This window comes from Megascapheus bottae, chromosome 10, assembly GCF_031878675.1.
Source record: "Megascapheus bottae isolate mThoBot1 chromosome 10, mThoBot2.hap1, whole genome shotgun sequence".
Taxonomy (NCBI): domain Eukaryota; kingdom Metazoa; phylum Chordata; class Mammalia; order Rodentia; family Geomyidae; genus Megascapheus; species Megascapheus bottae.
In genome coordinates this window covers 39,866,785-39,883,971 of record NC_143518.1, presented here as the reverse complement: position 1 = coordinate 39,883,971, position 17,187 = coordinate 39,866,785, and the positions used below count along the sequence as shown (strand labels likewise).

General features: G+C 47.9%; 2 protein-coding genes across 3 annotated transcripts; both read right to left on the bottom strand.

Annotated features, from left to right (window-relative positions):
- Positions 1-654: 654 nt before the first annotated feature.
- Positions 655-2,741, bottom strand: S100a3 (S100 calcium binding protein A3). Its single transcript, XM_090339867.1, has 3 exons — positions 2,680-2,741; positions 1,515-1,660; positions 655-1,127 (listed from the first exon to the last, which is right to left on the bottom strand). The coding sequence occupies exons 2-3, from the start codon at positions 1,653-1,655 to the stop codon at positions 963-965; spliced, it is 306 nt and encodes a 101-aa protein (XP_090195993.1). The 5' UTR covers positions 1,656-1,660; positions 2,680-2,741; the 3' UTR covers positions 655-962.
- Positions 2,742-12,134: 9,393 nt separating this feature from the next.
- S100a2 (S100 calcium binding protein A2) lies at positions 12,135-15,782 on the bottom strand. Of its 2 annotated transcripts, XM_090339865.1 has the most exons (4): positions 15,703-15,718; positions 14,657-14,686; positions 14,301-14,454; positions 12,135-12,477 (listed from the first exon to the last, which is right to left on the bottom strand). In XM_090339865.1, the coding sequence occupies exons 3-4, from the start codon at positions 14,439-14,441 to the stop codon at positions 12,325-12,327; spliced, it is 294 nt and encodes a 97-aa protein (XP_090195991.1). In that variant the 5' UTR covers positions 14,442-14,454; positions 14,657-14,686; positions 15,703-15,718; the 3' UTR covers positions 12,135-12,324. The 2 variants fall into 2 exon arrangements, with proteins under 2 accessions (XP_090195991.1, XP_090195990.1); XM_090339864.1 differs by lacking the exon at positions 14,657-14,686 and having other exon boundaries at positions 15,703-15,782.
- Between the last annotated feature and the right edge of the window lie 1,405 nt (positions 15,783-17,187).

The window sequence follows — 17,187 nt, the reverse complement described above, 5'->3', positions numbered from 1 at the left end:
TACAATACCCAGTAAGCTCAGAGTAGAGCCTGGGAAATCAGAAAGGGCTCTCAGACCACCTCAAGAGTGTAAAGGTGAAAGGTCATAGAGAAGCAACAATAGAGAGAGTACAGAGTGGGTATGGGAGGGAGATGTGGGGCTCAGGGATGGATGAAAGAACGGATAGAGGGCTGGGATGGGTGTCTTGAATGACAGACAAATCTAAGTTGGGGTAGAAAGTTAGGGATGAAATAGGGGAATCAGGAGTGCAAGTGGCTCAGGGATGCCACCTCCAGAGGTAGGGTCTGCCTCAAGATCTCTTCCCCCTCCAACACTGAGCACCCCTCCCTGCCTGGAAACAAAAACCTCAGAGGCTCTAATCCTGAGTGTTGCTCTCTGGGCTCACACAGCTCCACCCATGCCTAGAGTGTCAGCCTCTCCCTCAGTACATCCAGCTAGGAGGATTGACCTCATACCCTTCTCAAAATCCTAAGATGGGGGCTTCTCCCTCAAAGACCAGAGAGATCCTCCCTCTTTCCTGCCTCCGGTGGAAAAGGCAAGAGAGGAGTAAAAAGAGTTCTTTTCAGTCCCCAGACCCAGCATATCCATCCGGAAGAACCAAACCAAACCAAGCTGATGCCAGTTCTTTTATTGGGAGTTAAATAGGCTTGTGGTCTCATTTGTGCCCACACTCTGAGGCCTCCAGCATCAGAGCAGTGGCCCAGGTCCTGCCATCCACACCAGTGAGGCAGTAGGGGCAGCCTATTGCTCCATCTCTCCCTAGCAGGGCCTGGCCAGGGAGGTCTCCGAGCCTCCTGGGGAAGGGGAGTTTGCACCCCTAGGAGGAACCTGGACATTCTAGATGGAAAGTGGTGCAGGAGAAGGGGGAAGGAGGATGGGGAGGTTTCCCCAGGACCACCTCAGGGGTGGAGATGGAGCAGGTCCTGCCTTCCCAGAGCTGCACACCCCTTTTACAGGAAAGGCTACTCGGAGCAGGGGGGCTCTGGAGGGCAGCCCTTGAAGTACTCGTGGCAGTATTGGCAGAGGCAGGCAATCGAGCGCATGTACTCGGAAAAGTCCACCTCGCAGTCCTTGTTGGTGTCCAGAACACTCATGAATTTATTGTAGTCACACTCCCGAAACTCAGTCTGTGTGAGGGAAGAGTGGAGAAGGTGAGAGAGGCAGAACACCCTCCCCTCCCGCACCTCTTCCTTCCCCTTACTCCATCCCAACCCACACCTCCTGATAACACCCCCATTTCCATGAGGACACCCCGACTCCCTGCCTTAGTCCCCTCCACAGGGCCCCTTCTCAGATCGTTCGCTGAGCACCCACTCTTGGCGATGGAATGGCTGCTATGCCCCAGGCCTTCTCCCACAGGAATGACTCCCAGATGAGGAAACTGAGGCCCCTGCCGTGCGAGTACCCTTGCTTTCTTCCCCTCCCCCACAGTCCCTGCATCCTTGCTGCCCTAGGCTGGTACTTGACCCCTGGGCACCCCAACATCCCACTGGTGTCCCCCAAAGGGCTCTCACCGGGGTCAAGTTGGGCAACTCCTTCTGCAGCAGCTCCTTGAGCTCCGACTGGCAGAGCTTGTACTTGTCCCCGCAGCGCCCAGCATATTCCTGGAAGGTGCACACGATGGCAGCTATCGCCTGCTCCAGGGGCCGCGTCATCCTCACTGTCACAGGACAAGAGTGTGACTCATGTGGGGCAGAAGCCCAGGCCTGTCCACAGACCTGTCCACCACCAGGCTCCCGGATACCCTCACCACCCCTCACCCACAGCCTCTCTGCCGCTGTTCCTGCCTCTTGTTCCTCAACACCAGTGCACACTCCTCAGGGAGAAAATATCCACCCACCACCCACAATGGGGCTCCCTGAGGACACCCTGACTCCCCACCTCCTTTTCTCACAGCACCCAAGAACATCTCAGTCCCCCACTGCTAGGAGATATAGCCACTTCCCTTGAGGCTTGTGACTCCCTTCCCTAGGAGCTTGCTTAGAAGCCCTGCCTGGGCCCTGGAGGTAGACACTAGGAAGAAGGACTGGATCTGAGAGGATCCCTTAACACCTCATCATGCCTCCTACCCAGATCTCAAGAAAGCTACAGCCAAAGGAAATCACTAGAATTCATTGCCTCTCTGCACTGCCCCAGGGTGGCTCTCTCGGGGTCTTAAGTGCCTTATCTGTAAAGTCATCTCAGAAGCCAAGTGCTGGTGGCTCTCACCTGTAACCCTAGCTAACTGGAAAGCTGAGATCTGAGAACTGTGGCTCAAAACAAGTCCAGACAAAGAAGTTTCTGAGGCACACACGTGTGCGTGTGTGTGTGTGTGTGTGTGTGTGTGTGTGTGTGTGTGTGTGTATGCTGGTACTGGAACTTCCAGGTTTTGGGTAGTTAATCGGCGATAAGAGTGGAATTATGGCTCAGTAGAGCACAAGCCTTGAACAAAGAACCAACAAAGAGTGCGAGGCCCTGAGTTCAAGACCTACTACCAATACCAAAAACAAAGAGAAAGCTAGGGAGAGACAGACAGACAGAGACAAACAAAGAGACAGAGACAGAGAGAGAGACTGTAAGAGAAGAAGGAAGGAAGGAAGAAAGGAAAGGAGGGAGGGAAGGAGTGAGGAAGAAAGGAAGGGCCAGAGATCATCTGGCTTAAATGAACCAGTTCAGAGATTTTCCAATGACCTTCCCTACCTTGGGGGGCAGAAGGCTCTGTACAAGGGTGCCAGTTGGTAGAGAGGAAATCTTTCCTGGAATTTTCCCCCTCAACCCAATTCTATTGTCTCCTCCCCTGTCCTGGGATGGTCCCTTGAGCCTGGGGAAACCCTTAGCAGCCAGGAAGGCAAGCACTGTTTCCATGTGATCCGGGTGACTCACTGCGGGCCCCCCCAGGGAACCGGGGTCCTACAGCACAGGGCACAGGGCCAAAACTCTCCCCAGCTATTCCTCTTGGCTGGGAGCAAACGACCAGCATGATTGTGACTAGCAGGGAAGTGAGAGAGGGGATGGAGTGCCAGACACTGCTAATTATTTGTGCCAGTTCAGCTGTGGAACAAGCGTGAGCATTCCCAGGAAAGGAAAAGGCCCTGGTCTCTGAGGACAAGGAGCCTCAGAGGTGTTCGGTGTGGGCCCTACTCAGCCCTGCCAGCCTGCCTGGCGCCATCACTATTTCTGTTCCAGAAGCTCGGGTCCTTGAGATGCATTTCCCCTGCAGTCCTGACCTGTCCCAACACATCCCCAGGAATGAAGCAAGGAGACAGGAAGCTAAGGGCTGCACCAGAACTTTTATCCCACTGTCTCCACCTGAGAGCCAGACCTGGGCTCAAACCTATTTCTAACAGTCCAAACTTCTAACAGCAATTCCTTGTACAAGGGAGTCCCTGAGTCTGCCACTTCTGACCTCCTTCACTGGCATAATCAGTCTGTCCCCCCGCCCAGACCTGGATCTGAGGCAGGCTAGGGGTTGGAGGTCCCCTGAGCTGCCTTGACACCCAGCCCAAGCATCCATACTCACCACTGGTGTTGTTGGTGTTTCTGTTGTAGAAGCCTAAAGACCTGGCAACCCTATTTGTAGTCTCCCAAGGGATGAAGGGAGTAATTAATGTGACCCAAGTAGGTCAGTGCCGAGGCTGCCCCCAGGGTCCTCTAACTCCTTCATGAAGCAGCCACTATTACAGGCCACCCGCCTACCTACCCACGCACACATCAAAGCCCCATTGGGGCTTCAGATAGACACCACTCCCCAGCATTCATTCCCTTCCTCCCCTCCCCCAGAGTTGGGAGCTCCTGCCTGTAGTCTTATTTAGGTTGAACCCCAGCCAGTCTCCATATACAGGGGGTACTCTGTTAAACCACACGCACCCCCACGTATAGATGAGAAAACTGAAGCTGGTCAGACACCCTCCCTGCTCAACCAACCACTACATGGCTTGAGTGCTTGATTGCTTTTGGCTAAAAACCATTTACTTCCTCAGAGGAAATTAATCCATGATGTCTTCTAGAAGAAGATATGTTCCTTCTAGGGGGGTGCTCAGCTTTCTTGCTCCTCCGCCCCTAGTGATGTGGCTGATTTTGATCTACAGATTTCATGTCACAGTGGCCTGTGGCTAGGGTTTCTTAGTGGCTGATTTCTCCATCTCCTATTCTTGCAGCCTGGAGGAAAGGGAGGCTTCTGCCTCTGCCTGTTAGACTGAACATGTTACCTTTGGAGGGGGGGGGGTCCTAGCTTCATGAGAGGTCTCCCATTTGTGTCAGTTCCTCAGGTGAGCCCTGGACTTGGGCTTCCATCTTTTATTCCCCATGCCATTAAAGCCTAGGCTCAGGTTGAGCTTGACCTGGCCAACGCCCTCAGGACTTTTGCTCACTTCCAGGATTCTGCTTTCACTTAGAAGTTGGCTGACCTATCCTTAATGCCTGGTCTTTTTTTTTTTTTTTTGATGCTTTGAAAAAGATTATTTTAATTCCATCCAGCATTTCCTGTTGTTTTTAGCTAGAATGGACACAGATCACCATAATACCAAAAATGGACATCTCTTCATATACTGCTCTGCTCTCTTCTTCTCCCTAAGCTGATTCATTTCACAGAAAAAATGCCCAAGATCCATAAGAGATGGGAAGGGGAAGAGGAATTTGGCTCCCTGGCCAATGAAGAAGCCTTAATGCCATGTGGGGCAGCCCAAGAGACCTTGATGTTACTATGGGCCCAGCACTAAGCCTTGACTGGGCTACCAGTCCAGGGACACTCTTTGTGTCCACTTTTGTGGGTGAGGGGAGTGAGTAATGGAGAGGGAAGAGAAAGAAGAGCTGTGATTATCTCTGTTTTATAGCAAGGAGTTATAGGAGCTGGGACAGAGGACAGAAAAGAGTCACAAGCAGAAGCCAGAGCCAGAGTGGACAAGCAATTAAATTAATTCTAGGTCAGTGACTTACAGTGTCCCCCATGGTGCCCTTCTAGCCCTGCCACCAGCCACCTTAAGCAGGTCACCTTTACCCTCAGAACTTCATTTCCCTCCTCTGCCAGCGATGGAGGAGAGCAAGAATCATCACCTCATCACTGTTAATGCACCCAGAACTCATGGAATAAACAATACTAACACATAGCTCTCACGAGTCTGTAATCCTAGCTACTTGGGTAGCAGATGGGCAAAAACAAGGCTGGGAGACCTCCATCTCAACCAGTGGCTCAGTGGTTCACACTCCTTGTCCCAGTTTCAGGAGAAGCACAGTACCTACCCTACCTCCCCAAATAACCAACATAAAAAGGGCCTGGGAGTATGGCTCAAGGGATAGAATGCTTGCTAAGCAGACTCAAGCCCCTGAGTCTAATCCCCACTACCACCGGCAGGGGAGAGAGGGAAGGAAGACTAAGCTGGATAACTGCTGCCCAGATCACTAAATAGTGAGTGAGCCATTTGTTCATTGTCCATACACCTGTTTCCAGGTGTTTTCAGGCTTTGAGGATATCTAAATAAAACAGAGAAGGCCCTGTTCTAAGGAAATAACAATCCATTAGGGAAAGAGACAAAAATAAATGAATGTTTGGTAAGTTGGAAGCACCCAGCAGCCTGGCTCCTGAGCTCACATCCTTAGGGATAAGCCTCTAGTATTTCTGGGCCTGAATGTAGCTCCTTGCTGTTTAGCAGCATCTGTTTGTTCACAAAGAGAAAAAAGGCAAGGCCAGACGGAAGCTGCAGGGCAGCAGGAAGGTGATATCCATGGGGCAGCCAAGGAAACAGGAAGTTTGAGTAAAGACACTTTGGGGTTGGAGGACCTTCATGGAACAAGCCTTAACAGCTCGATGATGGGAGTGGCCCCGGGCCCTGTCCGCCTGACCTCAGCATGTTCTGCCCTTTACTTGGTGAGAGCCTCTATTCCCTTGTCTCTGAAATGGGCTTGAAGATTCCTAGCCTGGAAATCCAGTGTGAAAATGCTTTTCATCAATGTCACCAGGGTAGGGGTCCCTAAGCCCAACTCAGCAGGCACATTCAGTTACATGGATGAGAGCCAACCTCTCAACAGCTTGTATCATACAGCCTGGGGGTAGTGGTGGGAGGGAACAGGGGATACTGGGGCTTGAACATAGGGCCTGGGAGCTTTCCCTTATCTTTGTCACTCAAGTCTGGTATTCTACAGCCCCAGCTCTACTTCTGGCTTTTTTGCTGGTTCATTGGAGATAAGCATTTCATGGACTTTCCTGTTCAGGCTGTCTTTTGAGTTGTGATCCACAAATCTCAGCTCAACCTCCTGAGTAGTTCAGATTACAAGTGTGAGCCACCAGCACCTGGCTTCATACAGCCTTCTACTTCTACCCACCTCTTAATTCTCTCCCCTACTCCTGCAAACCCAGAGGATCTTCCTGCCTACTGGAGGTTCTTAAAAATCCGCCAGAAGTGGAACTATAGCTCAAGTGGTAGAGTACCAGCCTTGAACAAAAAGACCAAATGAAAATGCAAGGCCCCTGTGTTCAAGCTTTCCTACCAGCATAGACAAGTATAATCTACCCTGCATCCTTTTTTATCTTCAAAAACACAGCAATGGTCCCAACATTCTTCCTCCTCACCCACACACTGGATTCCCTACCTCAGGCTAAGCCATACCCTTAGCCTCTCACCTTCCAGAGCTTCCCTACCACAGCTGTGGAGCTGACCGCTAAGAAATGTGCCATAACTAGAGAGAGGGCAACCAGCTCTCTTCCCAGAGTGCAGAGCCCAGAGGGTGAGAACAGATACTATCCAATCTGGCCAGAGTTCTTAGAACATCGCCCTCCCACTCTCCTCTTCCTCTGCTCTGTCTCCCCACTTATCACTAGCATCATCTTCCCAAGGTCCCTGAACACTGAATCTCCCCACTCGAGGTCCATGTCTTCTTCTACACCTCAGGGAAAAATATGACAAAGTGTCTCACGTACCTGCACATTCCATCTAATTGTGCCCAAAAGGAACTAGGCACCAGGGACAAGGTGATGAAGCCAATCCCATAGTGGTACTATGGAGAAAGAGCATCTGAACAGAACGATTGACTTCCTTTCATTAGGCCAAGTATGAGAAAGGTGGAGGAGGGATGTTTGATTGCTGGAGCTAGAGCTGGAGCCTCTTCTACGGGAGGGGAAAGGATTTGAACTGGGATGTTGGAGAGTTGGCAGAGCCTAGACCTACCGCTTGTTTTGACTTTCAAGTCAATAGCTGAATCTGTGTCCATTGCACAAATGAGAGGCGTGAGGGAGTGAAGTAATCAAGTGACCTCCAGATGGGAGCATGGAGCCCTAGCCCAGTCACTCGCTTACCTTACTCGGTTACTTCTGTAACCAAGGAAAGCCTAGAGAAAGCTCTAGCTTCCCTGGTTTTAGCTGACTTTGACAGTCACTAATTTGGTTGGGCAGCTGAACAGTTGAATCCTACTAGTTTCGTTGTGCATGCCACCATTAATGTGTGAGTTATAATGACAGCAGTCACCTAGGCACTGGAAGGTTATTTTTGCTAAAAGCACTGACCCTTCATTGAGCCTGGGAACGTGTTCCATGGGAGCCTACAACATGGTGGAAAAGCTTGGCATCTTTGCCTCCCTATCGTGTCTGTCTCCTTTGCTACTTGAACCTTTGGGTTGGATTTCTGTCCAACTCTGCAATTAAACATGGTACTTGCATAATGAATATTTATCGGAGACTCATATACAAGATTGATTTGCTCTAAATTTACCTAATCTGCCTCCTTCATCTTCAAGGCCAAAGGCACCAAGATAAGAACATTTAAAATATTTTCAAGATTTACAGGAGCATCCATGACCTTGTGATTACATGTGTACCAACTCTTAGGTTTCACAGAGTCCCATTCCAGACCACTGAAGAAGCACCTAGAAGACTCCAATCATCAGTCCTATACTATTCTAAATCCCCTATCTACCCACCCCCAGCCCATCTTTTTCCCCTTGCCCAAGGATGGAAGGTGCTTGAAACCCAGACTGCCATTAAGATGGGGTTCTTAGTTCCAGGATGCCGGCACACAACCTTTTCATTTTGGCCTTATTCTTTGTCCTACCAACTTGTCCTCAATTCACTGGGCCTCTTGGAGTGACTGAAAAAAATGAACTTGGGTTTGGCTTAAAAAAAAAAAAAAAGAAGCCCCATCTTTGTCTTCAGTCTCCCACTTCTTGGAGGATTAATAGACTGCCAGGAGTTAACCCAAAGGAGCAAAGACCATGACAGGAGGTGAAGGTTCCTAAGGCTCTCTTCGCAGACATCCTGGTGTTGTCAGTCTGCCAAATATCCAAAAGGAAAGGAGACTAACCTCCTTTCAGCCCCCTCAGCTGGGGACAACTCCAGAAGCAACGGACTGAGGCCTGTCTCCACCAGCCCAAACCATCCCAGATCCAGAACCGAGAAATCAGGACATACAAGAAATTAGACTCCAAGACTTTCTTCATAAAGACCTAGAAACACAACAAATTAAGACTTATCTGAAAAGGAAATAAGAATGGGCTATAGACACATGAAGAAATGCTCGACATGTCTGTTCACAAAAGAAATGCAAATCAGAACAACTTTGAGATTCCACCTCACTTCAGTTAGAATGGCCATTATCAAGAAATCTAATAACAGATGCTGGCAGGGATGTGCCCAGAAGGGAACGCTACTGCACTATTGGTAGGAGTGTAAACTGGGTCAACCACTATGGAAAGCAATATGATGATTCCTCAAAAGACTAAACATAGAGCTCCCTATGACCCAGCAATCCCATTCCTGGGTATTTACCCAAATGTCCAGAAATAAAGGCGTACTAAAGCTACAAGCACAACAATGCTCATTGCAGCATTATTTACCAATATGGAACCAACCCAGATGCCCCTTAGGAGATGAATGGATCAAGAAGATGTGGTACATATACACAATGGAATTCTATGCTGCCATCAGAAAGAATGGCATTGCCCCATTCGTAAAGATATGGAAAGACTTGGGGGAAAAAAATCATAGGCTCCAAAGGAACATAGGCTCCATGGTTTCCTTCATTTGTAATAATCAATACACATCTAGGACTCTCCTAGCAGAAGATCACAATAGCTGAAAAGCTATGTACATATGGTCATAGAGGATGAGAGTAAACAAAATGAACTCTAGGATTTGGAAACAAGAGGTTTAATTTTGTGATTGTTGTTCTCAATGTAGTATGTACAGTTATTTCTTTTCTCTTTTTTCCTCTTACGGTTAATCTCAGGTGGTTACTGTATCTGACTTTGTTACCTGGTATATTGTATATATGTTTATTTGTTTATTTGAAATAGGGAAGGGAAGGGAGGGGAGACAAGATGATTGGGAGAGGGCGGAGGGAGGGAAAGGGGAATAAAAATATGAAAAGGGGTATCAATGTTTGAGAAGTAATGCACCCACTACCTGACGAATGTAACTGTAACCCCTATATACAATTACCCCGACAATAAAATAAGATAAAAAGAAATTAGACTCCTCTGGGCCTACACCAGTGAATTGACCCAGTTCCCCCAACGACTTAGGGTGAGACCATGAACACCTGAATCCTGCTCATTCCTTCATTCCTGCTCATTCCCTCCTGCAAAGCTCAAGGCTCTCGAGATGGCAGAGGGAGGGGAAGGGAAGGAGGACCAGACTAGCCCTCTAGTGTCGCATAGGGATGAGGATTCCTCTTATAGACATGTGTGAAGTCCTGACACTAGTGTTTATCTAACCTCTCTCAGCTTCTGTTTTCACATCTGCAGGGTACAGAAACTAATGGAACATTCCAAATCTACTTGTGGCTAAGATTCAATAAGCTATGCTACAATAGGCTTAGCTCAGCAGCTGGCCAGAATGGATGTCAGCAAATGGTCAATGTAGTTCTCAGTTTCCTCATCTGTCAAAAGGGCCTCATGATAGCTCCTCTAGGTTACCATGAGATCTGAATGACAGTGCTCATGGAAAGAGCTTGGAAACCTGTGGTAGGGTGTTAATTACCCCATCATGATTTTCTGACCTATATTTTTATTGGCTCTCTTTCCTACAGGGTATCAGGAAGATGGCCTTCTCGCTTTTACGGCCATGAAAAGAGACCATTTGTCCTGGAAGGCCTGTCCAGCCTTGCCTCACAACCACAGACTGATAGGAGGCAGAGCAGTAAGAACAATCAGCTACCACAGTACCTTCTCATGGGCTCCTTTCAGCCTCTATGTTTCCCAGGAAAGTAAGAAGACAAAAATGTGTTAACTATCACTCATCCACTGTCCATTCTCTCCTTATTTTACCTTATTTTTGGTTGTCGGTGGTGGGGCTTGAACTCGGGGCCTGGGTGCTGTTCCAGAGCCTCTTTGTGCTCAAGGCTAGTTGCTCTACCACAAGAGCCACAGCTTCACTTCCTGTTTTTGAATACTTAAGTGGAGATAAGAGTCTCATGGAGGCTTCCCTGCCTGGGCTGGCTTCAAATGGTGATCCTCAGATGGCAGCCTCTTAAGTAGCTAGGATTACAGGTGTGAACCACTGGCACCTGACTTCCTGTTTAGTTATTAAAAGTCTTTTTTGTTAGGTACCTGTGCTTCACGCCAGTAGTCCTAACTACTCAGGAAGCTGAGATCCAAGGATCATGATTAGGAAGTTATCCTAGACAGAAAAGTTTGTGAAATTCTTCTCTCCAATTAACCACCAAAAGCCAGAAATGGTACAGCATCAACTCAGGAACAGTTCCCAGGCCCCAAATGCAAACCCAGACTTAATGACTTGCTGGGTTAGCTCAGTGAAGAAGAGATGATGCTCTGGGATTTCTGGAATAAATCTCAATATGCCTTGCGACTACCACTGGGGGCTTCTTGTAAAGCCCACTTTAGAATAAGATCTCTCAGAAGCCAGCTCCTACAGGGATGCCTGAGCCTCACAGCAAGGCCAGGAGTAGTCTCTGCCACTATGCTCCCAGTTATCAGCCAGCATTCCTTACCAGGTGTGGGGAATGACCACTTTGGATACTGACTTCAGCTTCAGCTTCAGTTTCCATCTATAACTGCAAAAGACACTCGAACTAAGAGACTCATCAACTGAACCCAGTCTATCCAAAGAACCACGAGAGATAATGAACTTATGTTTTAAGTCAGCTATTGTTAGGATGATTCATCATGAAGCACTAGGTATCCCCGAACCACTGAGCCGAACCTGAAATGCCTATTTTCACAATGTCAGGCATGGAAATAGATGTTTCTGTTTACCATTGCTGGTTAGGCCTTTGGTGACATATGACTGATGAGGAATTTAAAGGAACCCAAAATGTGAAATTGGGAGAGGGAGCACTGGTGGAGGCTATTCGGGTAAATTAGTCAGGAGGCTGAGATCTGAAAATCACTGTCCAAAGCCAGCCTAGGCAGAAAAATCCATAGAGTCTTTATCTCTAAGTAACCATCACAAGTCAGAAGTGGAGCCATAGTTCAAGTATTAGAGCACCAGCTTTGAACAAAAAGGCTGAGAGAAGTACCTAGGCCCTGAATTCAAGCCCCAGCACTGGAAATAAATAACAATTTGTTATACACTACATACATACATAACTGTATGTGAATAAAGAAAGAATAAGAGGTTTGGCCTAACCTTCATAGAGTAGTAAATTGATGACCCTTGTTACAAAATATCAAAGCATCTTGTCACATTGTCAACTGATATGCCTTAGGACACAAGCTACAACACAACCTAGACTACAGTTGTAGGAGAAATGATAGAAAACTAGAATGTTGGTATAAGATGGCTCTGAGACATTTTAGCAGAGATCAAAAGAAGAATACAGTCAAAATAGAGATAGCCCCCCCCCCAAAATAGAGATAGCCCATCAGAAAGCAAACATAAAAATAAGTACAACTTTCCCAGAAACAAGCACACTGTTGAAGGCCTGTAATCTGACAAAGAGATGGTAAAATGAAGCTTTGCAGGATTGATTAGCCTAAGTCAAAACTCGAGAGCAGCTCCTAGAGACAGGCTTTGTTTACAATATTCCATGTCAAACTCTGTCCTTCCTTCTGAGGAAAAAAAAAATCTTCCTTTCTTATTGGAACTGAAATGTTCTCTCTCTCTCTCTCTTTTTTGAAATGTTCTCTTTTTATTAAATGAATTGTGATGGTACTCTTCTTTTCCAAATATCTTTATATGGCAAAATAAAATATCACCAATCTATCTCAGTTCTCAATTTTTTTATTTTGTGTCAAATCCCCAAACCTGAGACCTCAGGCCATTCTCTGGCCCCAGGATGATTCCAGGAGAGTCAACATGAAGAAGGGGTTGAAAAGTTTATTGAATAGTAAATTAAAAGGAATAGAGACACTCCCTCCTCCGGCTCAGAAGATCAGTGGCAGGAAACAGAGAGCTCTGTTTCAGGACCGTTCTGGGGAACCCTGGAAGAAGTCATTGCACATAACAGTGACAATGGCCAGAAAAATTGCATATTCCTTAAAGTCCACCTCCTGGTCACTGTTGTCATCAAGGCCGCTCATCAGTCTCTTCATCCCCTCCTCATCCATCTTCTCCTGAAGGCAAGGAAGAATGAGGTCATCACCAAGCCATCCCCCCTTCCCCTTCTCCACTTCTCCACACCAACTCTCTCTCTCTCTCTCTCTCTCTCTCTCTCTCTCTCTCTCTCTCTCTCTCTCTCTCTCTCTCACACACACACACACACACACACACACACACACACACACACACACACACCTCCACACATACAAATCAGCTCTCAGCTCTCTTTCCCCACCAGGCAGTCAGGGTCCAGTGAGTGAGGGCAGAGAGTGTGCTGGGAAGTTTCCAGCTCCCCTGCTGACAACAGGGAAGAGGAGAAGCACATATCAGCACTAATAATGTCTGCATGGCCGTGTTTTGCTGATGAAGAAACAGACTTGCAGGTCCAGATCATTAGCAAGGTGAAGTTAGAAGAGGAAAACTGTTCAATACCAACCGTGACCAGAAAAATTTAACCAAAACCCAAATAAAAAAGAAAAGAGGAACTGGGCACGGTGGCTCATGTCTGCAATCCTAGCTACTCAGGAGGCTGAAATCAGAGTATCAAGGTTCAAAGCCAACCCAGCACCAAAGGACCTGAGACTCTTATCTCCAGCTAGCCTCTGGAAAACAGGAAGTGGAACCTGACTCAAGGGTAGCTCAATAGCCTTGAGCTGAAGAGCTCAGGGACAAAACCCAGGCCAAGTTCAAACCTCATGACCCACCAAAAAAATTTTAAAAAATGGAAAGAAGTATAGTGTATGCATGTATGGAAATGACACATTTTTTAAAAATCCTATACAACTAATGTATGCTAATAAAACAATCTTTAAAAAGCAAATAAAACTCTAAATAAATTTTTAAAGAAAAGAGCACAGGCCTGACTCCCAACTGTAATCCTAGCTATTCAGGAGGCAAAGACCAGGACCAAGGTCTGCACAAGCCAAAAATGTTGGCAAGGTCCCATCTCAATGGATACTGCACATCTTTCAGGCCAACTATCCAGAAAGTGTGAGTAGGATAGTCACAACCCAGGCCAGCATGGGCAAAAATAAAGTAAATAAAAAATTAGACTATCTCAAAAATAATCCGAGTCAAAAAACAGGGGCTAAAGGATTGTCTCAAGTGATAGAGTGCCTGCTCAGCAAGCTCAAGACCCTGAATTCAATCCCCAGTGCCATCAACAAAGAGGAGGAAAAGGAGGAGGAAAGAAATGCTGCAGGAGGGGCTGGGAGCACAGCCTAGCAAAAGAGTGCTCCCCTAGCATGCACAAAACCCTGTGTACCACATACACAGAAAAAGCCAGAAGTGGAACAAAAAGTATCCAAGGACAGTGCCTAGGTCTTGAGTTCAAGCCCCAAGATTGGAGGAAGAAAGAAAGAAAGAAGAAAGAAAGAAACAAAGAAAGAAACAAAGAAAAAAAGAAAGAAACAAAGAAACAAAGAAAGAAACAAAGAAAGAAAGAAAGAAAGATAAATAAATGAGGGAGGGAGGGAGGGAAGGAAGGAAGGAAGGAAGGAAGGAAGGAAGGAAGGAAGGAAGGAAAGGAAGGAAGGAAGGAAGGAAGGAAGGAAGGAAGGAAGGAAGGAAAGAAAGAAAAGAAGGAAGGAAAGAAGAAAGGATGGAAGGTTGCAAGAAATAGCCATGTATAGAATGAGAAAGAAAGAAAGAAAGAAAGGTTGCAGGAAATGGCTCTCAAGCCCACTCTGAGAGCCATGAGGAAAAAGTTGTGAATAGGCCATCTGAGCCCCTTCCCACCCAGTATATACATCAGCTGATACCCTGAAAGTACAAGAAGGAAAGCACCCCCCACCCCCACTTCCCCAGGACCTTCCCTTTCCTGACCTGCCCCACTCACCCCCACAAAGCTGGGCAGCTCCTTGTACAGAAGTTCCTTCATCTCCCCCTTGTTCAGCTTGAGCTTGTCACCTTCTCGGCCAGAGTACTTGTGGAAGGTGGAGACCATCACTAACAGTGCCTGCTCCAGAGGACTGGCCATCTTAGATCTGAAGCTGAAAAGATGACAGTGATAGAGACATCACCAAAACACTTGGAGCCTCAGCCTCTTCTACAGGACCCACTGTGCCCTGGGCCCCAAATTGCCTCACCAAACCCCCCTAGGAATGGACAGGCAGGGCCCACAACCTGGCATTGGAGGCCCCTGCTTAACTCTCCCTGTCAGTCTTTCTCTCCCCTCTGAGCATCAGGACACACCTTCAAGAGCAGAGCTCCCCTCTTGTGTATCTGTGGACAGGAAAATGACAGGATGGCCACAGTTCCATTTTGACTCCAGTCTGTGGCGAGCCCAGGCCTGTCCTTGGATGAGCTAGTTGGTTCTCTGCACAGTCTAGGCATGGCTATGGTCCCCAGAGTACCAGGCTTGCTGGAGGAGTCCTTGCCTCCATAGACTAGGGGCTCTGAGAGGGTGGGGAGTATGCCTCCATCACCCTGAGTCATGTAATACTAGCTCTGTGCAGATAGGGCAAAGGTAAAATGAAGGCACGTGAACACTTTCCCCATCATAAGAATCCTTCTGGGATTAGAACAGAAGAAATTAAACACCCCGTGAGTAAGGATCATGATGGAAGCTGGGCCCACAGGATAGAGCTCAACGGTCATCTTTTCCATGGCTATGCCTCTGAGGATGCTGTTCCCAGCATTCTCAGCCTGGAAATGTTAGACAAGTCCCTGGGCAAGGCCACAAAAGCCAGCGCTGGAGGCAGGGAAAGCCCTGGGCCTGCCTGACAGTTACACCCTGGCGGAGGCAGGAAAATACAGAGGCCTTGGGCAGAGCCCTGGCACTGCTCAGCATCAGGAGCCAGGTAACGACATGCCCTTGAGACCCCTGCTTCCTGTCCCTAGTCTTCATAGGATCCAGGACTTTGAAAAGTCAAATTCAGGATTCTTATAAAAATAGCTATGACACATACATCATCTACTCCAAGGCCTAGACCTCCAAAGAAAGGCCCCCCTCCCAGTGTGACATACCCAAACTGAGATTCACCTAGAGACTTCATAGCAAAGACCCATGGGAGAGCCTCAGGGTAAATCCCAAACCAACAGGACCACAGAGAACCCGGAGCTCCTTCACCAGGGAAGCGGGGAGAGACCCCCTCCATCTGACACTCCACAGCAGATCTTCCCAAGTGCAAGAGATCCAGAGAGGTTCAAATCTGACCCCACCAAGGATCCATCCCACAAGAATCGCCACACAGGACAAAAGTGGAGACCCAGGCCAGCAGCAGGACAGAGGCACTTACCAGACCAAGTGGCAGAAAGATCTAGGAAAGGAACAAGTGGCCAGACCCCAAGAACATGGATTTATATACCTTCCCTTCTTGCCTGCCACCACCCCAACTTGGCAATTTTGAGAATCCAAACCTGCCCTAACCTGATTTAGACAAACTTGGCCTCCTGCCACCCTCTATCCACTTCCTTCGGATCCCCTCCCTCCCCGAGAGGGCGGCTTGGAAAGGCAGGGCCACCACCAGCTGGAGGAAGGCTCTAGACTGGGCTCAGGGCAGCTGCAGAGCCCACAGTGAGGAGAGGGAAGTATCATGGGGATAGGGCTATTCCAGATGGGGGTGAGGGGAACTGACTCTTGTTCTGGGGCCTGGAGACTCATTCCAGGCCTGGTTCTCATGACACGAGTGTGAGTCAGAGCCCATTCCTGTGTCAGAGGCTGCTGGTGGAAATCTCATGGCCTGTGCTCATGTGCATATGTGTTCGTGTGTGTATGTGACAGAAAGAGGTAAGGGAGAAGGAATAGAACAATCCAGGGCCACTTTTAGAAGACTGAGGGCCAGGAAAGTCAGCTAGGGAGTATTAGGATACAGATATCAGAATGAGTTGGAATAAGATTACTCTTAATAATCATTATATCTCCCAATATATTCTTTTTGGTCAATCACGGAGCTTGAACTCAGGGCCTGGAACTGTCCCTGAGCCCTTCTGAGAGGCTAATGCTCTACCACTTGAGCCACAGCACCACTTCCAGTTTTCTAATGGTTAATTAGAGATGAGTCTCATAGACTTTTCTGTCAGAGATGACTTTGAACCGTGATCCTCAGATCTCAGCTTCCTAAGTAGCTAGGATAACAAGTGAGAACCACCAATGCCCAGCTATCTCTTGGATTTTTGTGATAGGACCTGGCCCAGGCTAGCCTTGAACCCAAGATACTCCTGACACAGTCTTCACAGTGCTAAGATTATGTGCCACCACACCCAACTTTAGAATACCTCCTAATGTGAGTCAATACCTGTAACTCACACCTATAATCCTAGCTACTCAGAAGGCTGAGGCTGAGAATCTAAATTTGAAGCCAGTCTAAGCAGAGAAGTCCCTGAGACTCTTATCTCCAATCAATCACCAAAAATCCAGAAATGGAGCTGGGGCTTCTGTGGAAGATTACTAGCCTTGAGCAAATACTTGAAATAAAACTTCTTAATGAGTAACCAAGTGACTGAGTATGAGAACCAAGGGTTGTTCCGACTACAGCCTCAGAGTTGGGGTGGGGTATACTCCGCAGAAGGCAAGGGAGCCTCTCGGAGTAGTTAAAAGGGGACAGGAGGAACTTCCTTTTCTCCAGTGGGTAGGTAGGAAAGACACCTGTACCCAGAGCTAAAAATGGAGGCCTGGACAGCTTCCCAAACCAGACCTAAGGCAGGGCCCCAGCCTCCTTCCCCCCACCCCAGGCCATCCCACATGGCCCTCTTCATGTCCTGAGAAGGACAAACAAGTCTTA

What these genes read in the sequence shown, in the direction of transcription:
- S100a3 (XM_090339867.1), bottom strand. Translation starts at nt 1,655, where the DNA reads ATGACGCGGCCCCTGGAGCAGGCGATAGCTGCCATCGTGTGCACCTTC. An exon ending in AGTTGCCCAACTTGACCCCG is followed by an intron (nt 1,128 to 1,514) that starts GTGAGAGCCCTT and finishes TCCCTCACACAG; the next exon opens with ACTGAGTTTCGGGAGTGTGA.
- S100a2 (XM_090339864.1), bottom strand. Translation starts at nt 14,441, where the DNA reads ATGGCCAGTCCTCTGGAGCAGGCACTGTTAGTGATGGTCTCCACCTTC. An exon ending in AGCTGCCCAGCTTTGTGGGG is followed by an intron (nt 12,478 to 14,300) that starts GTGAGTGGGGCA and finishes CCTTGCCTTCAG; the next exon opens with GAGAAGATGGATGAGGAGGG.